The sequence below is a fragment of the Coloeus monedula genome (assembly GCF_965178545.1).
Source record: "Coloeus monedula genome assembly, chromosome: 33".
Taxonomy (NCBI): domain Eukaryota; kingdom Metazoa; phylum Chordata; class Aves; order Passeriformes; family Corvidae; genus Coloeus; species Coloeus monedula.
The window spans coordinates 2,476,851-2,501,292 of NC_138813.1; the positions used below are offsets into that span (position 1 = coordinate 2,476,851).

General features: G+C 58.0%; 1 protein-coding gene across 1 annotated transcript in view; it reads left to right on the forward strand.

Annotated features, from left to right (window-relative positions):
• SYMPK (symplekin scaffold protein) overlaps nt 1-24,442 on the forward strand; it is a 56,064-nt gene that overhangs the window by 11,167 nt on the left and 20,455 nt on the right. Inside the window, 11 exon segments of the mRNA XM_082299614.1 lie at nt 1,562-1,811; nt 3,529-3,699; nt 7,024-7,263; nt 9,159-9,313; nt 10,612-10,762; nt 11,726-11,936; nt 13,647-13,797; nt 15,929-16,164; nt 17,363-17,444; nt 22,173-22,286; nt 22,374-22,521. Coding sequence (XP_082155740.1) covers nt 1,562-1,811; nt 3,529-3,699; nt 7,024-7,263; nt 9,159-9,313; nt 10,612-10,762; nt 11,726-11,936; nt 13,647-13,797; nt 15,929-16,164; nt 17,363-17,444; nt 22,173-22,286; nt 22,374-22,521 — 1,909 coding nt within the window.

A 24,442-nucleotide genomic window follows, 5' to 3' on the forward strand; every position in this document is an offset into this window, starting at 1 on the left:
TACGTGTAAAAATGGCCTTAACATTTGTTCGAAAATCAATGTGATTACCATAATTACCTGTAAAAACGGTCTTAATATTTTTTTAATGATCAATGTGATTGCTGTAATTACGCATAGAAAGGGCCTTAATATTTTTTTATTGATCAATGTGATTACCGTAATTACGCATAAAAATGGCCTTGGTGTTTCCGTAAGGATCAATACGATTACCGTAATTACACACAGAAATAGTCTTGATATTTTTTTAATGATCCATATGGTTACCGTAATTACACGTTAAAAGGGCCTTAATATTTAACAATCAATACGGTTACCGTAATTACATGTAAAAAGGGCCTTAAGATTTCTTTAATGATCTATATAGTTACCGTAATTACACGTAAAAAGGGCCTTAAGATTGCTTTAACAATCAATACGGTTACCGTAATTACATGTAAAAAGGGCCTTAAGATTGCTTTAATGATCCATATAGTTACCGTAATTGCATGTAAAAAGGGCCTTAATATTTCTTTAACGATCAATGTGATTACCGTAATTGCATGTAAAAAGGGCCTTAAGATTGCTTTAATGATCCATATAGTTACCGTAATTGCATGTAAAAAGGGCCTTAATATTTCTTTAACGATCAATGCGATTACCGTAACTACGTGTAAAAATGGCCTTAACATTTGTTTGAAAATCAATGTGATTACCATAATTACCTGTAAAAACGGTCTTAATATTTTTTTAATGATCAATGTGATTGCTGTAATTACGCATAGAAAGGGCCTTAATATTTTTTTATTGATCAATGTGACTACCGTAATTACGCATAAAAATGGCCTTGGTGTTTCCATAAGGATCAATACGATTACCGTAATTACACACAGAAATAGTCTTGATATTTTTTTAATGATCCATATGGTTACCGTAATTACACGTAAAAAGGGCCTTAATATTTAACGATCAATACAGTTACCGTAATTACATGTAAAAAGGGCCTTAATATTTCTTTAACAATCAATATGGTTACCGTAATTACATGTAAAAAGGGCCTTAATATTTCTTTAACGATCAATGCGATTACCGTAACTACGTGTAAAAATGGCCTTAACATTTGTTTGAAAATGAATATGATTACCATAATTACCTGTAAAAACGGCCTTAATATTTTTTTAATGATCAATGTGATTGCTGTAATTACGCATAGAAAGGGCCTTAATATTTTTTTATTGATGAATGTGACTACCATAATTCCACATAAAAATGGCCTCGGTGTTTCTTTACTAATCAGTGCAATTACCGTAATTACACACAAAAATAGCCTTGATATTTTTTTAATGACCAGTGTTGTTACCGTAACTACCTGTAAAAACGGCCTTAATAATTCTTTAATGATCAGCGCAATTACCGTAATTACGCGTAAAAGCGGCCTTAATACTTCTTTAACGATCAACGCGATTACCGTAATTACCTGTAAAAACGCCCTTGGATATTCGAAGACCCGCGCGATTACCGTAATGACACGTTGCAAAGGGACCGTTTTTTCCCGTCCCCATTCCCCGTTTTCCGGCGTTCCCAGTGGATGGTGAAGTCCAAGGTGATCAGCGAGCTGCAGGAGGCCTGCTGGGAGATGATGTCCTCCATGGCCAGCGACATCATCCTGCTGCTGGACTCGGACAACGACGGCATCCGCACCCACGCCATCAAGTTCGTGGAGGGGCTCATCGTCACGCTGTCCCCGCGCACGGCCGACTCCGACGTCCCCAAGCGCCACGAGAACGACGTCAGCCTGGAGCGCATCCCGCGGGATCACCCCGTCATCAAGTACAGTGAGTGCGGGGGTGGGATTGGGAACGGTGGGAATGGGATTGGGAATGGTGGGAATGGGATTGGGATCACCCCGTCATCGAGTACAGTGAGTGCGGGGGTTGGGATTGGGATTGGGAATGGGGTGGGAATGGGATTGGGAATAGGATTGGGAATGGGGTGGGAATGGGATTGGGAATGGTGGGAATGGGATTGGGAATGGTGGGAATGGGATTGGGATCACCCCGTCATCGAGTACAGTGAGTGCGGGGGTGGGATTGGGATTGGTGGGAATGGGTTTGGGAATTGTGGGAATGGGATTGGGATTGGGAATAGGATTGGGAATGGGGTGGGAATGGGATTGGGAATGGGATTGGGATCACCCCGTCATCGAGTACAGTGAGTGCGGGGGTGGGATTGGGATTGGGAATGGGGTGGGAATGGGATTGGGAATGGGATTGGGATCACCCCGTCATCGAGTACAGTGAGTGCGGGGGTTGGGATCGGGATTGGGAATGGGATTGGGAATGGTGGGAATGGGATTGGGATCGCCCCGTCATCGAGTACAGTGAGTGCGGGGGTGGGATCGGGATTGGGAATGGGATTGGGAATGGTGGGAATGGGTTTGGGAACGGTGGGAATGGGATTGGGAACGGTGGGAATGGGATTGGGAACAGTGGGAATGGTGGGAATGGGATTGGGAATGGTGGGAATGGGTTTGGGAATGGTGGGAATGGGATTGGGAACGGTGGGAATGGGATTGGGAACGGGATTGGGAATGGTGGGAATGGGATTGGGAATGGTGGGAATGGGATTGGGAACGGTGGGAACGGGGTGGGAACCTCCCAGCCTGGAGCGCGGCGCCTTTGGGCCCCGAGGTGGGGTGACCCCACTGACCCTTCACGGTGCGGCCGCGTTGACCCCCCCAAGGTGGGACCCCACTGGCCCCCTGGCTGGTAGCCCACTGGCCCCTTGGTGTGTGGTGACCCCCCTGGCCCGCAGTGTGTGGTCACCCTCCTGGCCCCTGGCTAGTAGCCCCCTGGCTAGTAGCCCACTGGCCCCCAGTGTGTGGTGACCCCACTGGCCCCTGCTGTGTGGTGACCCCACTGACGCCCTGGCTGGTAGCCCCCAGGGCCATGGTGTGTGGTGACCCCACTGGCCCCCTGGCTAGTAGCCCCCTGGCTAGTAGCCCGCTGGCCTCCAGTGTGTGGTGACCCCACTGACACCCTGGCTAGTAGCCCCCTGGCTAGTAGCCCACTAGCCCCCAGTGTGTGGTGACCCCACTGACACCCTGGCTAGTAGCCCCCTGGCTAGTAGCCCACTAGCCCCCAGTGTGTGGAGACCCCACTGGCCCCCTGGCTAGTAGCCCCTTGGCTAGTAGCCCACTAGCCCCCAGTGTGTGGAGACCCCACTGGCCCCCTGGCTAGTAGCCCACTGGCCCCCAGTGTGTGGTGACCCCACTGACGCCCTGGCTAGTAGCCCCCAGGGCCCTGGTGTATGGTGACCCCACGGGCCCCCTGGCTCGTAGCCCCGTGGCTAGTAGCCCACTGGCCCCTGCTGTGTGGTGACCCCGCTGGCCCCCAGTGTGTGGTGACCCCACTGGCCCCCTGGCTAGTAGCCCACTGGCCCCCAGTGTGTGGTGACCCCACTGGCCCCCTGGCTAGTAGCCCCCTGGCTCGTAGCCCCGTGGCTAGTAGCCCGCTGGCCCCCGCTGTGTGCTGACGCGCCGGCTGCCCGCAGACGCGCTGTGGGAGGAGGGCAAGGCGGCGCTGGAGCAGCTGCTCAAGTTCATGGTGCACCCGGCCATCTCCAGCATCAACCTGACGGCCGCGCTGGGCTCGCTGGCCACCATCGCCCGCCAGCGGCCCATGTTCATGGCCGAGGTCATCCAGGCCTACGAGACCCTGCACGGTAACGGCCCCGAGGGCTTCGGGCCGCCGGTGGCCACGGTGGCACGGCCGTGACCCCGAGTGTCCCATGGGCCACGTCCCCAGCTGGCCCCGAGTGTCCCCTGTGCCCGTAGCCAACCTGCCCCCGATGCTGGCCATGACCCCAAGTGTCCCATGGGCCACGTCCCAGCTGGCCCCGAGTGTCCCCTGTGCCCGTAGCCAACCTGCCCCCAACACTGGCCATGTCCCAGCTGTCCCTGACCCATCCCTTATCCCCGTAGCCAACCTGCCCCTGACACTGGCCATGACCCAGCTGTCCCTGACTGCCCCCTCTCCCCGTAGCCAACCTGCCCCCGACACTGGCCACATCCCAGCTGTCCCTGACTGCCCCCTCTCCCCGTAGCCAACCTGCCCCTGACACTAGCCACATCCCAGCTGTCCCTGACTGCCCCCTCTCCCCATAGCCAACCTGCCCCCGACGCTAGCCACATCCCAGCTGTCCCTGACCCATCCCCTCTCCCCGTAGCCAACCTGCCCCCGACACTAGCCACATCCCAGCTGTCCCTGACTGCCCCCTCTCCCCGTAGCCAACCTGCCCCTGACACTAGCCACATCCCAGCTGTCCCTGACCCATCCCCTCTCCCCATAGCCAACCTGCCCCCGACACTAGCCACATCCCAGCTGTCCCTGACCCATCCCCTCTCCCCGTAGCCAACCTGCCCCTGACGCTAGCCACATCCCAGCTGTCCCTGACTGCCCCCTCTCCCCATAGCCAACCTGCCCCCGACGCTAGCCACATCCCAGCTGTCCCTGACTGCCCCCTCTCCCCGTAGCCAACCTGCCCCCGACACTAGCCACATCCCAGCTGTCCCTGACTGCCCCCTCTCCCCGTAGCCAACCTGCCCCTGACACTAGCCACATCCCAGCTGTCCCTGACTGCCCCCTCTCCCCGTAGCCAACCTGCCCCTGACACTAGCCACATCCCAGCTGTCCCTGACTGCCCCCTCTCCCCGTAGCCAACCTGCCCCTGACACTAGCCACATCCCAGCTGTCCCTGACTGCCCCCTCTCCCCGTAGCCAACCTGCCCCCAACACTAGCCACATCCCAGCTGTCCCTGACTGCCCCCTCTCCCCGTAGCCAACCTGCCCCTGACACTGGCCACATCCCAGCTGTCCCTGACCCATCCCCTCTCCCCGTAGCCAACCTGCCCCCGACACTAGCCACATCCCAGCTGTCCCTGACTGCCCCCTCTCCCCGTAGCCAACCTGCCCCTGACACTAGCCACATCCCAGCTGTCCCTGACTGCCCCCTCTCCCCGTAGCCAACCTGCCCCCGACACTGGCCACATCCCAGCTGTCCCTGACTGCCCCCTCTCCCCGTAGCCAACCTGCCCCTGACACTAGCCACATCCCAGCTGTCCCTGACTGCCCCCTCTCCCCGTAGCCAACCTGCCCCTGACACTAGCCACATCCCAGCTGTCCCTGACTGCCCCCTCTCCCCGTAGCCAACCTGCCCCTGACACTAGCCACATCCCAGCTGTCCCTGACTGCCCCCTCTCCCCGTAGCCAACCTGCCCCCGACACTAGCCACATCCCAGCTGTCCCTGACTGCCCCCTCTCCCCGTAGCCAACCTGCCCCCGACACTAGCCACATCCCAGCTGTCCCTGACCGCCCCCTCTCCCCGTAGCCAACCTGCCCCCGACACTGGCCACATCCCAGCTGTCCCTGACCCATCCCCTCTCCCCATAGCCAACCTGCCCCCAACACTAGCCACATCCCAGCTGTCCCTGACCCATCCCCTCTCCCCGTAGCCAACCTGCCCCCGACACTAGCCACATCCCAGCTGTCCCTGACTGCCCCCTCTCCCCGTAGCCAACCTGCCCCTGACACTAGCCACATCCCAGCTGTCCCTGACTGCCCCCTCTCCCCGTAGCCAACCTGCCCCTGACACTAGCCACATCCCAGCTGTCCCTGACTGCCCCCTCTCCCTGTAGCCAACCTGCCCCCGACACTGGCCACATCCCAGCTGTCCCTGACTGCCCCCTCTCCCCGTAGCCAACCTGCCCCCGACCCTGGCCACATCCCAGCTGTCCCTGACCCATCCCCTCTCCCCGTAGCCAACCTGCCCCTGACGCTAGCCACATCCCAGCTGTCCCTGACCCATCCCCTCTCCCCATAGCCAACCTGCCCCCGACGCTAGCCACATCCCAGCTGTCCCTGACCCATCCCCTCTCCCCGTAGCCAACCTGCCCCCGACACTAGCCACATCCCAGCTGTCCCTGACTGCCCCCTCTCCCCGTAGCCAACCTGCCCCCGACACTAGCCACATCCCAGCTGTCCCTGACTGCCCCCTCTCCCCGTAGCCAACCTGCCCCCGACACTAGCCACATCCCAGCTGTCCCTGACTGCCCCCTCTCCCCGTAGCCAACCTGCCCCTGACACTAGCCACATCCCAGCTGTCCCTGACCCATCCCCTCTCCCCGTAGCCAACCTGCCCCTGACACTAGCCACATCCCAGCTGTCCCTGACTGCCCCCTCTCCCCGTAGCCAACCTGCCCCCGACACTAGCCACATCCCAGCTGTCCCTGACTGCCCCCTCTCCCCGTAGCCAACCTGCCCCTGACACTAGCCACATCCCAGCTGTCCCTGACTGCCCCCTCTCCCCGTAGCCAACCTGCCCCTGACGCTAGCCACATCCCAGCTGTCCCTCACCGCCCCCTCTCCCCGTAGCCAACCTGCCCCCGACGCTAGCCACATCCCAGCTGTCCCTGACCGCCCCCTCTCCCCGTAGCCAACCTGCCCCCGACGCTAGCCACATCCCAGCTGTCCCTGACTGCCCCCTCTCCCCGTAGCCAACCTGCCCCCGACACTAGCCACATCCCAGCTGTCCCTGACCGCCCCCTCTCCCCGTAGCCAACCTGCCCCAGACACTAGCCACATCCCAGCTGTCCCTGACCCATCCCTTATCCCTGTAGCCAACCTGCCCCCGACACTAGCCACATCTCAGCTGTCCCTGACCCATCCCCTGTCCCCGTAGCCAACCTGCCCCCGACGCTAGCCACATCCCAGCTGTCCCTGACCCATCCCCTCTCCCCGTAGCCAACCTGCCCCCGACACTGGCCACATCCCAGCTGTCCCTGACCCATCCCCTCTCCCCGTAGCCAACCTGCCCCCGACGCTAGCCACATCCCAGCTGTCCCTGACTGCCCCCTCTCCCCGTAGCCAACCTGCCCCCGACACTAGCCACATCCCAGCTGTCCCTGACTGCCCCCTCTCCCCGTAGCCAACCTGCCCCTGACACTAGCCACATCCCAGCTGTCCCTGACCCATCCCCTCTCCCCGTAGCCAACCTGCCCCCGACGCTAGCCAAATCCCAGGTGAGCAGCGTGCGCAAGAACCTGAAGCTGCACCTGCTGAGCGTCCTGCGGCACCCGTCCTCGGGCGACTTCCAGCCGCAGATCACCACGCTGCTGGTGGACCTGGGCACGCCGCAGGCCGAGATCGCCCGCAGCATGCCCAGCCCCCGCGACGCCCGCAAGCGCCCGCGCGACGAGCCCGACGCCGCCCTCAAGAAGATGAAGATCGGTCAGTGGCCACGGTGGCAACGGCGGCGGCGCCTCCCTCCCCCCGCGGCGCCGGTGGCCATCGCTGGGTCCCCGTGGGCTCGTGGAAGGGGTGGGTGGGTGGTGTTGGGAGCTCTGTTGGGGTCGGCGTAGGGTCACGTCAAGGTCACCTGAGGGCATCCTGGGGGCAGCCAGGGTCAGCCCTGGGTCATCGCAGGGGCACCAAGGGTCATCGCAGGGGCACCTGAGGTCATCACAGGGGCACCAAGGGTCAGACCAGGGTCATCGCAGGGGCACGAAGGGTCATCGCAGTGGCACACAGGGTCATTGCAGGGGCACCAAGGGTCATCCCAGGGGCACGAAGGGTCATCCCAGTGGCACCTGAGGGCATCCCAGTGGCAGCCAGGGTCAGCCCTGGGTCATCGCAGGGGCACCAAGGGTCAGCCCAGGGGCACCTAAGGTCATCGCAGGGGCACCAAGGGTCATCCAAGTGGCACACAGGGTCATCGCAGGGGCACCTGAGGTCATCGCAGTGGCACACAGGGTCATTGCAGGGGCACCAAGGGTCATCCCAGCGGCACGAAGGGTCATCCCAGTGGCACCTGAGGGCATCCCAGTGGCACCTGAGGGCATCCCAGTGGCAGCCAGGGTCAGCCCAGTGCCAGCCAGGGTCATCCCAGTGCCACCCAGGGTCATCCCAGTGCCACCCAGGGTCATCGCAGGGGCACCAAGGGTCATCCAAGTGGCACCTGAGGTCATCCCAGTGGCACCCTGGGTCATCCCAGTGCCACCCAGGGTCATCGCAGGGGCACCAAGGGTCATTGCAGGGGCACGAAGGGTCATCCCAGTGGCACCTGAGGTCATCCCAGTGGCAGCCAGGGTCAGCCCAGGGTCATTGCAGGGGCACCAAGGGTCATCCAAGTGGCACCTGAGGTCATCCCAGTGCCACCCAGGGTCATCCCAGTGCCACCCAGGGTCATCCCAGTGGCACCTGAGGTCATCCCAGTGCCACCCTGGGTCATCCCAGTGCCACCCAGGGTCATCCCAGTGGCACCTGAGGTCATCCCAGTGGCAGCCAGGGTCAGCCCTGGGTCATCGCAGGGGCACCAAGGGTCATCGCAGGGGCACCTGAGGTCATCCCAGTGCCACCCAGGGTCATCGCAGGGGCACCAAGGGTCATCCAAGTGGCACCTGAGGTCATCCCAGTGGCAGCCAGGGTCATCCCAGTGGCACCTGAGGTCATCCCAGTGGCAGCCAGGGTCAGCCCAGGGTCATCCCAGTGCCAGCCAGGGTCATCCCAGTGCCACCCAGGGTCATCGCAGGGGCACCAAGGGTCATCCCAGTGGCAGCCAGGGTCAGCCCTGGGTCATCGCAGGGGCACCAAGGGTCATCCCAGTGCCAGCCAGGGTCATCCCAGTGCCACCCAGGGTCATCGCAGGGGCACCAAGGGTCATCGCAGGGGCACCTGAGGTCATCCCAGTGGCAGCCAGGGTCATCCCAGTGCCACCCAGGGTCATCCCAGTGCCACCCAGGGTCATCGCAGTGGCACCCAGGGTCAGCCCAGGGTCATCACAGTGGCCCCAAGGGTCATCCAAGTGGCACCAAGGGTCATCCCAGGGTCACCAAGGGTCATCCAAGTGGCACCAAGGGTCATCCCAGGGTCACCAAGGGTCATCCCAGTGCCACCCTGGATCATCCCAGTCCCCCCTGAGGTCATCCCAGTGCCACCCTGGATCATCCCAGTCCCTCCTGGGGACCTCCCAGTGCCACCCAGGATCATCCCAGTCCCCCCTGAGGTCATCCCAGTGCCACCCAGGGTCATCCCAGTCCCCCCTGAGGTCATCCCAGTCCTTTCTGGTGCCCCCCAGTGCCCTCCCCGTGTCCTTTGGGGACCCTCAGTGACCCTGTCCCCCACAGAGCCCCCGCTGGGCGAGGATGACGAGGACAAGGACCTGGAGGCGCCCACGGTGGCCGTGGCCAAAGTGGCCGGCACGGCCAACGTCCCCTCGGACACCGACATCACGGCCGAGTTCCTGCAGCCGCTGCTGACCCCCGAGAACGTGGCCAACCTGGTCAGGGAGTGGCCACCGGCCTTGGGGCCACCTTGGGGACATTTTGGGGCACTCCCAGGGCATTTGGGGACATTTTGGAGAGGATTCCAGGGGGTGGCACCTGTCCTTGGGCCACTGCTGACCCTGCAGAGTGGCCCCAGCCTGGCCAAGCACAGGGACACAAGCCCAGGGCAATTTGAGGGACGCTTCGGGGGTCTCTGGGGTGGGTTTGGGGACATTCTGGGGGTCCCTGAGGTGGTTTTGGGGACACTTTGGGGGTTCTCCAAGGCGGTTTTGGGGTCTCCAAGGCGGTTTTGGGGTCTCCAGGGTGGTTTTGGGGTCTCCAGGGTGGTTTTGGGGACACTTTGGGGTCCCGAAGGCGGTTTTAGGATCTCCAGGGCATTTTTGAGGACACTTTGGGGTCTCCAGGGTGGGTTTGGGGACACTCTGGGGGTCCCTAAGGCAGTTTTGGGGTCTTCAGGGTGGTTTTGGGGTCTCCAAGGTGTCTTTGGGTTCTCTAAGGCGGTTTTTGGGTCTCCAAGGTGTTTTTGTGGACATTTTGGGGTCCCTAAGGCAGTTCTGGGGTCTCCAAGGCGTTTTTGGGATCTCCAAGGTGTTTTTGGGGTCCCTAAGGCAGTTCTGGGGTCTCCAGGACACTTTTGGGGTCCTTCAGGTGTTTTTAGGGTCTCCAAGGTGGTTTTGAGGACACTTTGGGGTCCCTAAGGCAGTTTTGGGGTCTCCAGGGCACTTTTGGGATCCTTAAGGTGATTTTGGGGTCTCCAAGGTGCTTTTGAGGACACTTTGGGGTCTCCAAGTTGGTTTTGGGGTCTCCAAGGCATTTTTGGGGTCCCTAAGGCGGTTTTGGGGTCCCCCAGGTGCTGATCAGCATGGTGTACCTGCCCGAGGCCATGCCCGCGTCCTTCCAGGCAGTTTTGGGGTCTCCAAGGCAGTTTTGGGGTCTCCAGGGTGGTTTTGGGGTCTCCAAGGTGTCTTTGGGTTCTCTAAGGCGGTTTTTGGGTCTCCAAGGCGTTTTTGTGGACATTTTGGGGTCCCTAAGGCAGTTCTGGGGTCTCCAAGGCGTTTTTGGGATCTCCAAGGTGTTTTTGGGGTCCCTAAGGCAGTTCTGGGGTCTCCAGGACACTTTTGGGGTCCTTCAGGTGGTTTTGGGGTCTCCAAGGTGGTTTTAGGACACTTTTGGGATCCTTCAGGTGGTTTTGGGGTCTCCAAGGTGTTTTTGAGGACACTTTGGCATCCCTAAGGCAGTTTTGGGGTCTCCAAGGCATTTTTGGGGTCCCTAAGGTAGTTTTTGGGTCCCCCAGGTGCTGATCAGCATGGTGTACCTGCCCGAGGCCATGCCCGCGTCCTTCCAGGCCACCTACACGCCCGTGGAGTCGGCCGGCACCGAGGCGCAGATCAAGCACCTGGCTCGCCTCATGGCCACCCAGATGACCGCGGCCGGACTCGGGCCAGGTCAGGGGACGCCGCCGGACCCCAGGGGAGGGTGGGGGTCAGGGTGGGCTTGGGTCGGTTTTTGGGTGGAGTTTGGATTTGGGTGGAATTCGTCGAGGTCGGGTGAGGTTGGGGTTGGGTTTGGGGTCCATCTCGGGGGTTAATTAGGGGTTAATTAGGGACTGGATCTTAGATTCCACGGAGGGGGGTAGGAATTGGGGCGGAATGAGGATTTTGGGGGCAATTCATCAAAGTTGGAAGGACCTCATTGGGTTTGACCTCCCCTTTGTTAATTAATTAGGGGCAGAAATTGGTTTAGAATAAGGATTTTGGGAGATTTAGGTGGAATTCACCACAGCTGGACGAGCTTCGTTAGTTAATTAGGGGCAGAAATTGGGGCAGAATGAGGATTTTGGGAGATTTAGGTGGAATTCACCGAAGTTGGATGAGCCTCATTGGGTTTCATCTCCCCCTCGTTAGTTAATTAGGGGCAGAAATTGGGGTGTAATGAGGATTTTGGGAGATTTAGGTGGAATTCACCGAAGTTGGATGAGCCTCATTGGGTTTCATCTCCCCCTCGTTAGTTAATTAGGGGCAGAAATTGGGGCAGAATGAGGATTTTGGGGGATTTGGTTGGAATTCATCAAAGTTGGATGAGCCTCGTTGGGTTTCACCTCCCCCTCGTTAATTAATTTGGGGCAGAATGAGGATTTTGGGGGATTTGGGTGGAACTCGTTGAGGTTGGTTGGGTTTTGGGGCTCACCCGATTGGGGAATTCCGGATTTTGGCTCCAAGGAAGGGCAGAAATCGGGGCGGAATGAGGATTCGGGGTGGAATTCACCAAAGCTGGACGAGCCTCATTGGGTTTGACCTCCCCCTCGTTAGTTAATTAGTGGCCAAACCACTGCTTTGGTGGCCACCCCATCCGGCCACCATCCATGGCCACCCGGTGCCCGTTCCCAGCCCGTTCCCGGCCTGTTCCAGGTGTGGAGCAGACGAAGCTGCTGCGGGAGGAGCCCAAGGAGGAGAAGGCGGCCAAGCCGGACGGAGTGGTCATCAAGCGGCGCCTGTCGGCCCTGGGCCAGGGCCAGGCCATCGCCGTGCTGGGTGCCCACGGCTCGGCCGGGGGGCTGCTGGACGAGACCCCCCAGGCCAAGCGCCGGCCCGAGCCCATCATCCCGGCCACGCAGCCGCGGTCAGTGGCCGAGGGATCCCGGCGGGATCGGGGTGTGGGTGGTCACTGATGGGGGGGTGCTGAGTGGGGGTGGGGTGGATCCGGTAGGATCCCGGTCCCGATTCTGTTCCTGATCACTCAGAATCCCATTCCCAGTCCCCCATCCCAGCCCCACAGGGTTCCTTCCCGGTCCCATTCCCAATCCCATTCCCAATCCAATCCCATCCCATTCCAATCCCATTCCCAATCCCACGCCCACTGGATTCCATTCCCAATCCCATTCTCATTCCCAGTCCCGCTGCCGTTCCTGCTGGATCCCATTCCCAGTCCCGCTCCCGTTCCTGTTGGATCCCATTCCTAATCCCATCCTGATCCCACTCCTAGTCCCACTCCCAATCCCACTGGATTACGATCCCACTCCCAGTCCCACTCCCGTTACCGCTGGTTCCCAGTCCCGCTCCTGTTCCCGCTGGATCCTGATCCCGCTCCCAGCCCAGCTCCCGTTCCCCCCGGATCCTGATTCCAACCCAATCCCATTTCTAATCCCACTGGATCCCACTCCCTGCCCTGCTTCCGCTCCCCCCGGATGCCATTCCCAATCCCACTCCCACTCCCGTTGCCCCCGGATCCCGATCCCCATCCCACTCCCATTCCCGTTCCCCCCCGGATCCCACTCCTGCTCCTGTTCCCGCTCCCCCTGGATCCCAATCCCGCTCCCGCTCCCATTCCCCCCAGATCCCATTCCCGGTCCCATTCCCACTCCCGTTCCCCCCGGATCCCGCTCCCACTCCCATTCCCCCCAGATCCCATTCCCGGTCCCATTCCCGCTCCCGTTCCCCCCGGATCCCGCTCCCACTCCCGTTCCCCCCAGATCCCGCTCCCACTCCCATTCCCCCCAGATCCCATTCCCGGTCCCATTCCCACTCCCGTTCCCCCCGGATCCCGCTCCCACTCCCACTCCTGCTCCCCCCAGATCCCGCTCCCCCCGGATCCCACTCCCACTCCTGCTCCCCCCGGATCCTGCTCCCGCTTCTGCTCCCCTCAGATCCCGATCCCGATCCCATTCCCACTCCTGCTCCCCCCGGATCCTGATCCCGATCCCGATCCCATTCCCGCTCCCACTCCCCCCGGATCCCGATCCCATTCCCACTCCTGTTCCCCCCGGATCCCAATCCCACTCCCACTCCCCCCGGATCTCGATCCCGCTCCCACTCCCACTCCCATTCCCCCCGGATCCCGCTCCCTCTCCCGCTCCCACTCCCACTCCCCCCGGATCTCGATCCCGCTCCCGCTCCCCCCAGATCCCGCTCCCAATCCCGCTCCCGCTCCCCCCAGATCCCAATCCCATTCCCACTCCCGTTTCCCCCGGATCCCGATCCCACTCCTGCTCCCCCTGGATCCCAATCCCACTCCCAATCCCGCTCCCCCCAGATCCCAATCCCACTCCCGCTCCCGCTCCCCCTGGATCCCAATCCCACTCCCGCTCCCCCCAGATCCCGATCCCACTCCCGCTCCCCCTGGATCCCAATCCCACTCCCGCTCCCCCTGGATCCCAATCCCACTCCCGCTCCCCCTGGATCCCAATCCCACTCCCGCTCCCCCCGGATCCCGATCCCGACCCCACTCCCGCTCCCGCTCCCCCTGGATCCCACTCCCGCTCCCTCCGGATCCCGATCCCATTCCCGCTCCCGCTCCCCCTGGATCCCGATGCCACTCCCGCTCCCGTTGCAGGCTGGCGGGGGCCGGCGGCCGCAAGAAGGTTTTCCGGCTCAGCGATGTCCTGAAGCCGCTCAGCGATGTCCAGGTGGAGAAGCTCAAGCTCGGCGCCGTCCGGCGCATCCTGCGCTCCGAGAGGGCCGTGGCCGCCAGCGGGGCCGCCCAGGTAGCCCGGACACAGCCGGGGTAGCCCCAGGAAACCTTTGAGTAGCCATTGAGTGACCCTTGAGTGACCCCTGAGTGACCCTTGAGCAATGCTTGAGCTGCCCTTGTGTGACCCCTGAGTGACCCTTGAGCGATGCTTGAGCTGCCGTTGAATGACCCCTGGGTGACCCTTGAGTGACTCTTGAGTGACCCCTGAGTGACCCCTGAGCAACCACTGAGTGACCCTTCAGCAATGTTTGAGCTGCCCTTGTGTGACCCTTGAGTGACTCTTGAGTGACCCCTGAGTGACCACTGAGTGACCCTTGAGTGATGCTTGAGCTGCCCTGGTGTGACCCCTGAGTGACCCTTGGACAATCATTGAGTGACCCTTGAGTGACCTTTGCACAACCCTTGAGCAACACTTGAGTGACCCTTGCATAGTCCTTGAGCAACCTTTGAATGACCATTGAGTGACCCTTGAGTGACCCTTGACTAATCCCTTGAGTGACCCTTGAGTGACCCTTGAGTGACCCTTGACTAATCCCTTGAGGAACCCTTAAATGACCCTTGAATGACCCTTGAGTGACCCCTGAGTGACCCCTGGGTGCCCCCGCAGGCCCGTGTGAAGATCCTGGCCTCACTGGTGATGCAGTTCCAGTATCCCTTGAGTGACCCTTGAGTGACCCTTGAGTGACCCTTGACTAATCCCTTGAGGAACCCTTGAGTGACCCTTGAGTGACCCTTGACTAATCCCTTGAGGAACCCTTGAGTAACCCTTGAGTGACCCTTGACTAATCCCTTGAGGAACCCTTGAGTAACCCTTGAGTGACCTTTGACTAATCCCTTGAGGAACCCTTGAGTAACCCTTGAGTGACCCTTGACTAAACCCTTGAGGAACCCTTGAGTAACCTTGAGTGACCCTTGACTGCTCCCTTGAGGAACCCTTGAGTGACCCTTGAGTGACCCTTGACTGCTCCCTTGAGGAACCCTTGAGTGACCCTTGAGTGACCCTTGACTAATCCCTTGAGGAACCCTTGAGTAACCCTTGAGTGACCTTTGACTGCTCCCTTGAGGAACCCTTGAGTGACCCTTGAGTGACCCTTGACTAATCCCTTGAGGAACTCTTGAATGACCCTTGAGTGACCCTTGACTAATCCCTTGAGGAACCCTTGAATGACCCTTGAGTGACCCTTGAGTGACCCTTGGGTAACCCTTGAATGACCATTGAGTGACCCCCGGGTGCCCCCGCAGGCCCGTGTGAAGATCCTGGCCTCGCTGGTGACGCAGTTCCAGTATCCCTTGAGTGACCCTTGAGTGACCCTTGACTAATCCCTTGAGGAACCCTTGAGTAACCCTTGAGTGACCCTTGACTAATCCCTTGAGGAACCCTTGAGTAACCCTTGAGTGACCCTTGACTAATCCCTTGAGGAACCCTTGAGTGACCCTTGAGTGACCCTTGAGTAATCCCTTGAGGAACCCTTGAGTGACCCTTGAGTGACCCTTGAGTAATCCCTTGAGGAACCCTTGAGTAACCCTTGAGTGACCTTTGACTGCTCCCTTGAGGAACCCTTGAATGACCATTGAGTGACCCTTGACTAATCCCTTGAGGAACCCTTGAATGACCCTTGAGTGACCCTTGAGTAATCCCTTGAGGAACCCTTGAGTGACCCTTGAGTGACCCTTGACTAAACCCTTGAGGAACCCTTGAGTGACCCTTGAGTGACCTTTGACTGCTCCCTTGAGGAACCCTTGAATGACCCTTGAGTGACCCTTGAGTAATCCCTTGAGGAACCCTTGAGTGACCCTTGAGTGACCCTTGAGTAATCCCTTGAGGAACCCTTGAGTAACCCTTGAGTGACCCTTGACTAATCCCTTGAGGAACCCTTGAGTGACCCTTGAGTGACCTTTGACTGCTCCCTTGAGGAACCCTTGAATGACCATTGAGTGACCCTTGACTAATCCCTTGAGGAACCCTTGAATGACCCTTGAGTGACCCCCGGGTGCCCCCGCAGGCCCGTGTGAAGATCCTGGCCTCGCTGGTGACGCAGTTCCAGTATCCCTTGAGTGACCCTTGAGTGACCCTTGAGTGACCCTTTAATGACCATTGAATGACCCTTGAATGACCATTGAGTGACCCCCGGGTGCCCCCGCAGGCCCGTGTGAAGATCCTGGCCTCGCTGGTGACGCAGTTCGAGGTGCCCCTCAAGAGCGAGGTGCTCTCCTTCATCCTGGACGACGTCCGGGGCCGCCTGGACCTGGCCTTCGCGTGGCTCTTCCAGGAGTACAACGCCCACCTGGCCCGCGGCGGCGCCGGCGGCCTCGAGCGCTACGACGAGTGCCTCATCGGGCTACTGGCCGGGCTGCAGGAGAAACCCGACCAGAAGGACGGGTCCGGGGCCACTGGGGATGGGATGGGGACGCTGGGGTGGGGGTGGGGGCACCAGGGGTGGGTGGGGGCACCAGGGTTGGGTTGGGGCCACCAGGGTGGGGTTGGTGCTGTTGGGGATGAGATGGGGCCACCAGGGTTGGGTTGGTGGCACTGGGGATGGGTTGGGGCCACCAGGGTTGGGATGGGGCCACCAGGGTTGGGTTGGTGGCACTGGGGATGAGATGGGGCCACCAGGGTTGGGATGGGGCCACCAGGGTTGGGTTGGTGCTGTTGGGGATGAGATGGGGCCACCAGGGTTGGGTTGGGGCCACCAGGGTTGGGTTGGGGCCACCAGGGTTGGGTTAGGGCCACCAGGGTTGGGTTGGGGCCACCATGGTTGGGTTGGTGGCACTGGGGATGGGTTAGGGCCACCAGGGTTGGGATGGGGCCACCAGGGTTGGGTTGGTGCTGTTGGGGATGGGATGGGGCCACCAGGGTTGGGTTGGGGCCACCAGGGTTGGGTTGGTGCTGTTGGGGATGGGATGGGGCCACCAGGGTTGAGATGGGGCCACCAGGGTTGGGTTGGTGGCACTGGGGATGGGTTAGGGCCACCAGGGTTGGGATGGGGCCACCAGGGTTGGGTTGGTGGCACTGGGGATGGGTTAGGGCCACCAGGGTTGGGTTGGGGCCACCAGGGTTGGGTTGGTGCTGTTGGGGATGGGATGGGGCCACCAGGGTTGAGATGGGGACACGGGGGTTGGGTTGGGGCCACCAGGGTTGGGTTGGTGGCACTGGGGATGAGATGGGGCCACCAGGGTTGGGTTGGTGCTGTTGGGGATGGGATGGGGCCACCAGGGTTGGGATGGGGCCACCAGGGTTGGGTTGGTGGCACTGGGGATGGGATGGGGCCACCAGGGTTGGGTTGGTGCTGTTGGGGATGGGATGGGGCCACCAGGGTTGGGATGGGGCCTCCAGGGTTGGGTTGGTGGCACTGGGGATGGGATGGGGCCACCAGGGTTGGGATGGGGCCACTGGGGGTGGGTCAGTGCCACCAGGACGTTGTCCCTGGCCATGGGACAGAGCCGTTAGATCCATTCCGGTGCCACCCCAGCACCTCTGGCACCAGTCTGGTACCTCTGGGCACACAGCAGAGCCCACGGTAGCCCCTGGGCCACTCCAGGGCGGCGCGATGACGTCGGCCGTGTCCCATTCCCGGCAGAATTTTCACCAAAGTGGTGCTGGAGGCGCCGCTCATCACCGAGAGCGCGCTCGAGGTCATCCGCAAGTACTGCGAGGACGAGGTGGGCACCGGGCACGGGCGGGTGGCACCACCAGGGCACGTGGCTACCAGCCTGGGCTCGGTCATTGCCACCCGCGTTTGGCGTCCCACGGAGGTGGCACCGTTCCGTGGGTCGCTGCCAGCTCGGGTTTGGGCATCATCAGCCCGGTTTTGGTCGTTAATTGCCGGGTTTTGGTTGTTAATTGTCCATTTTTGGTCATTGATCACCGGTTTTGGTCATTAATCGCCGGGTTTTGGTCATTATCAGCTGGTTTTGGTCATTAATCGCCGGGTTTTGGTCATTAATCGCCGGGTTTTGGTCATTATCAGCTGGTTTTAGTCATTAATCGCCGGGTTTTGGTCATTATCAGCTGGTTTTGGTCATTAATCGCCGGGTTTTGGTCATTGATCACTGGTTTTAGTCATTAATCGCCGGGTTTTGGTCATTATCAGCTGGTTTTAGTCATTAATCGCCGGATTTTGGTCATTGATCACCGGTTTCTGGTCATTAATCGCCGGGTTTTGGTCATTGATCACCGGTTTCTGGTCATTAATCGCCGGGTTTTGGTCATTGATCACCGGTTTCTGGTCATTAATCGCCGGGTTTTGGTCATTGATCACCGGTTTCTGGTCATTAATCGCCGGGTTTTGGTCATTGATCACCGGTTTTGGTCATTAATCGCCGGGTTTTGGTCATTATCAGCTGGTTTTGGTCATTAATTGCCGGGTTTTGGTCGTTAATTGCCCGGTTTTGGTCATTAAACACCGGGTTTTGGTCGTTAATCGCCCGGTTTTGGTCATTAATCGCCCGGTTTTGGTCATTAATTGCCAGGTTTCGGTCATTAATCGCTGGGTTTTGGTCATTATCAGCCCATTTTTGGTCATTAATCACCAGGTTTTGGTCATTATTTGCCTGGTTTTGGTCATTAGTCACCCATTTTTGGTCATTAATCACCCAGTTTTGGTCATGAATCACCAGTTTTTGGTGATTAGTCACCCATTTCTGGTCATTAATTGCCCGTTTCTGCTTATTAGTCACTCAGCTTTGGTCATTAATTACCCATTTCTGGTCATTAATCAACGGTTTTTGGTCATCAACCGTTTCTGGTCATTAACCACCGGATTTTGGTCATTAACCACCCATTTCTGGTCATTAACCACCCATTTCTGGTCATTAACCACCCGTTTCTGGTCATTAATCACCCATTTTTGGTCATTAACCACCCATTTTTGGTCATTATCAGCTGGTTTTGGTCACTGGCAGCCCGTTCTTGGTCATTGCCAGCCTGTTTTTGGTCATTAATCACCTGGTTTTGGTCATTAATTGCCGGGTTTTGGTCATTAATCACCGGTTTTTGGTCATTAATTGCTGGTTTTTGGTCATTAATCACCCGTTTTTGCTCATTACGCACCCATTTTTGCTCATTGCTCACCCATTTTTGGTCATTACCCATTTCTGGTCATTACTCACCCATTTTTGGTCATTAACCCCCGTTTCTGCTCATTACTCACCCATTTTTGCTCATTACTCACCCGTTTTTGCTCATTAACCCCCCATTTCTCCTCATTAACCCCCCATTTCTGCTCATTAACCCCCATTTCTGCTCATTAACCCCCCGTTTCTGCTCATTACTCACCCATTTTTGCTCATTACTCACCCGTTTCTGCTCATTACTCACCCATTTTTGCTCATTACTCACCCGTTTCTGCTCATTACTCACCCATTTTTGCTCATTACTCACCCGTTTCTCATTAACCCCTCATTTCTCCTCATTAACCCCCCATTTCTGCTCATTAACCCCCATTTCTGCTCATTAACCCCCCGTTTCTGCTCATTACTCACCCATTTTTGCTCATTACTCGCCCGTTTCTGCTCATTACTCACCCATTTTTGCTCATTACTCACCCATTTTTGCTCATTACCCATTTCTGCTCATTAACCCCCGTTTCTGCTCATTAACCCCCCATTTCTGCTCATTAACCCCCCATTTCTGCTCATTAACCCCCATTTCTGCTCATTAACCTCCCATTTCTGCTCATTAACCCCCCATTTCTGCTCATTAACCCCCATTTCTGCTCATTAACCCCCCGTTTCTGGTCATTACTCACCCATTTTTGGTCATTAACCCCCGTTTCTGCTCATTAATCCCCCATTTCTGCTCATTAACCCCCATTTCTGCTCATTAACCTCCCATTTCTGCTCATTAACCCCCCATTTCTGCTCATTAACCCCCATTTCTGCTCATTACTCACCCATTTCTGCTCATTAACCCCCGTTTCTGCTCATTAATCCCCCATTTCTGCTCATTAACCCCCCATTTCTGCTCATTAACCCCCATTTCTGCTCATTAACCTCCCATTTCTGCTCATTAACCCCCATTTCTGCTCATTAACCCCCCGTTTCTGGTCATTACTCACCCATTTTTGGTCATTACTCACCCATTTTTGCTCATTACCCATTTCTGCTCATTAATCCCCCATTTCTGCTCACTAACCCCCCGTTTCTGCTCATTACTCACCCATTTTTGCTCATTACTCACCCGTTTCTGCTCATTACTCACCCGTTTTTGCTCATTACTCACCCGTTTCTCATTAACCCCTCATTTCTCCTCATTAACCCCCCATTTCTGCTCATTAACCCCCATTTCTGCTCATTAACCCCCCGTTTCTGCTCATTACTCACCCATTTTTGCTCATTAACCCCGTTTCTGCTCATTACTCACCCATTTTTGCTCATTACTCACCCATTTTTGCTCATTAACCCCCATTTCTGCTCATTAATCCCCCATTTCTGCTCATTAATTCCCCATTTTTGCTCATTAACCTCCCATTTCTGCTCATTAACCCCCATTTCTGCTCATTAACCCCCCATTTCTGCTCATTACTCACCCATTTTTGCTCATTACTCACCCGTTTTTGCTCATTACTCACCCGTTTCTCATTAACCCCTCATTTCTCCTCATTAACCCCCCATTTCTGCTCATTAACCCCCATTTCTGCTCATTAACCTCCCATTTCTGCTCATTAACCCCCCATTTCTGCTCATTAACCCCCCGTTTTTGCTCATTACTCGCCCGTTTTTGCTCATTACTCACCCGTTTTTGCTCATTACTCACCTATTTCTGCTCATTAACCCCCATTTCTGCTCATTAACCCCCCATTTCTGCTCATTAACCCCCCGTTTCTGCTCATTACTCACCCATTTTTGCTCATTACTCGCCCGTTTCTGCTCATTACTCACCCATTTTTGCTCATTACTCACCCATTTTTGCTCATTACCCATTTCTGCTCATTAACCCCCGTTTCTGCTCATTAATCCCCCATTTCTGCTCATTAATCCCCCATTTCTGCTCATTAACCTCCCATTTTTGCTCATTAACCTCCCATTTCTGCTCATTAATCCCCCATTTTTGCTCATTAACCTCCCATTTCTGCTCATTAACCCCCATTTCTGCTCATTAACCCCCATTTCTGCTCATTACTCACCCATTTTTGCTCATTACTCACCCGTTTCTGCTCATTACTCACCCGTTTTTGCTCATTACTCACCCGTTTCTCATTAACCCCTCATTTCTCCTCATTAACCCCCCATTTCTGCTCATTAACCCCCATTTCTGCTCATTAACCCCCCATTTCTGCTCATTAACCCCCCGTTTCTGCTCATTACTCGCCCGTTTTTGCTCATTACTCGCCTATTTCTGCTCATTAACCCCCATTTCTGCTCATTAACCCCCATTTCTGCTCATTAATCCCCCATTTCTGCTCATTAATCCCCCATTTCTGCTCATTAACCCCCATTTCTGCTCATTAACCCCCATTTCTGCTCATTACTCACCCATTTTTGCTCATTACTCGCCCGTTTCTGCTCATTACTCACCCATTTTTGCTCATTACTCACCCGTTTCTCATTAACCCCTCATTTCTCCTCATTAACCCCCCATTTCTGCTCATTAACCCCCATTTCTGCTCATTAACCCCCCGTTTCTGCTCATTACTCACCCAATTTTGCTCATTAACCCCGTTTCTGCTCATTACTCACCCATTTTTGCTCATTACTCACCCATTTCTGCTCATTAACCCCCATTTCTGCTCATTAACCTCCCATTTTTGCTCATTAACCCCCATTTCTGCTCATTAACCCCCCATTTCTGCTCATTAACCCCCCATTTCTGCTCATTAACCCCCATTTCTGCTCATTAACCCCCCGTTTCTGCTCATTACTCACCCATTTTTGCTCATTAACCCCCCGTTTCTGCTCATTACTCACCCATTTTTGCTCATTACTCACCCATTTTTGCTCATTACTCACCCATTTCTGCTCATTACTCACCCATTTTTGCTCATTAACCCCATTTCTGCTCATTACTCACCCATTTTTGCTCATTACTCACCCATTTTTGCTCATTACTCACCCATTTCTGCTCATTACTCACCCATTTCTGCTCATTAATCCCCCATTTCTGCTCATTAACCCCCCATTTCTGCTCATTAACCCCCCGTTTCTGCTCATTACTCACCCGTTTTTGCTCATTACTCGCCCGTTTTTGCTCATTACTCACCTATTTCTGCTCATTAACCCCCATTTCTGCTCATTACTCGCCCATTTTTGCTCATTACTCACCCGTTTCTCCTCGTTAACCCCCCATTTCTCCTCATTAACCCCCCCATTTCTCCTCGTTAACCCCCCGTTTCTCCTCGTTAACCCCCCCCTTTTCTCTCCACTCACCACCTCCCCACCCACCTCCCCCAGAGCCGCACCTACCTGGGCATGTCCACCCTGCGCGACCTGATCTTCAAGCGGCCGTCGCGGCAGTTCCAGTACCTGCACGTGCTGCTGGACCTGAGCTCCCACGAGAAGGACAAGGTCAGCGACGCTGCCCGGTGGCCGCCGGCGGTGCCGGGGCGGTGCCGGGGCGGTGCCGGGGAGGTGACGGTGCCGTCCCCGCCGCAGGTGAGGCAGCAGGCGCTGCTGTTCATCAAGCGCATGTACGAGAAGGAGCAGCTCCGCGAGTACGTGGAGAAGTTCGCCCTCAACTACCTGCAGCTGCTGGTGCACCCCAACCCGCCCTCGGTGCTCTTCGGCGCCGACAAGGACACGGGTGAGTCCTGCTGGCGGGCGGGAGGGGGTTGGGGGCACCAGGGGTGGGGTGGGGGCAGCAGGGGTGGGGTGGGGACACCAAAGGTGGGATGGGGACACCAGGGATGGGATGGGGACATCAGGGGTGGGATGGGGACACCAGAGATGGGGTGGGGACACCAGGGTGGGATGGGGACACCAGGGGTGGGGTGGGGACACCAGGGGTGGGGTGGGGACAGCAGGGGTGGGGTGGGGACACCAAAGGTGGGATGGGGACAGCAGAGATGGGATGGGGACAGCAGAGATGGGATGGGGACACCAAAGGTGGGATGGGGACAGCAGAGATGGGATGGGGACACCAGAGATGGGATGGGGACACCAGAGGTGGGATGGGGACACCAGAGGTGGGATGGGGACACCAGGGATGGGATGGGGACACCAGGGATGGGATGGGGGCAGCAGAGATGGGTTGGGGACACCAGAGATGGGTTGGGGACACCAGGGGTGGGGTGGGGACACCAGGGGTGGGGTGGGGACACCAGGGGTGGGGTGGGGACACCAGGGTGGGATGGGGACACCAGAGATGGGGTGGGGACAGCAGAGATGGGATGGGGACACCAGGGATGGGATGGGGGCACCAGGGGTGGGGTGGGGACACCAGAGATGGGGTGGGGACACCAGGGGTGGGATGGGGACACCAGGGATGGGGTGGGGACATCAGAGGTGGGATGGGGACACCAGAGATGGGATGGGGACACCAAAGGTGGGATGGGGACACCAGGGGTGGGATGGGGACAGCAGAGATGGGTTGGGACACCAGGGATGGGGTGGGGACACCAGGGGTGGGATGGGGACACCAGGGGTGGGGTGGGGACACCAGGGATGGGGTGGGGACACCAGGGGTGGGGTGGGGACACCAGAGGTGGGGTGGGGACACCAGGGGTGGGGTGGGGACACCAGGGGTGGGATGGGGACACCAGAGGTGGGGTGGGGACACCAGAGGTGGGGTGGGGACACCAGAGGTGGGATGGGGACACCAGAGGTGGGTTGGGGACACCAGGGGTGGGGTGGGGACACCAGGGGTGGGATGGGGACACCAGGGTGGGGTGGGGACACCAGGGGTGGGGTGGGGACACCAGAGGTGGGATGGGGACACCAGAGGTGGGGTGGGGACACCAGGGGTGGGGTGGGGACACCAGGGGTGGGATGGGGGCACCAGGGGTGGGGTGGGGACACCAGGGGTGGGATGGGGACACCAAAGGTGCGATGAGGACACCAGAGATGGGATGGGGACACCAGGGGTGGGGTGGGGACACCAGGGTGGGATGGGGGCAGCAGAGATGGGGTGGGGACACCAGGGGTGGGATGGGGGCACCAGGGGTGGGATGGGGACACCAGGGGTTGGGATGGGGACACCAGGGTGGGATGGGGACACCAGAGATGGGGTGGGGACACCAGGGGTGGGATGGGGACACCAGGGGTGGGATGGGGACAGCAGAGATGGGATGGGGACACCAGAGGTGGGATGGGGACACCAGGGGTGGGATGGGGACACCAGGGTGGGGTGGGGACACCAGAGATGGGGTGGGGACACCAGAGATGGGGTGGGGACACCAGGGATGGGGTGGGGGCAGCAGGGGTGGGGTGGGGACACCAGGGTGGGGTGGGGACACCAGGGGTGGGGTGGGGGCAGCAGAGATGGGATGGGGACACCAGAGATGGGGTGGGGACACCAGGGATGGGGTGGGGACACCAGGGATGGGGTGGGGACACCAAAGGTGGGATGGGGACACCAGGGGTGGGGTGGGGGCAGCAGGGGTGGGATGGGGGCACCAGGGATGGGGTGGGGACACCAGGGTGGGATGGGGACACCAGAGGTGGGATGGGGACACCAGGGATGGGATGGGGACACCAGAGATGGGATGGGGACACCAGGGATGGGA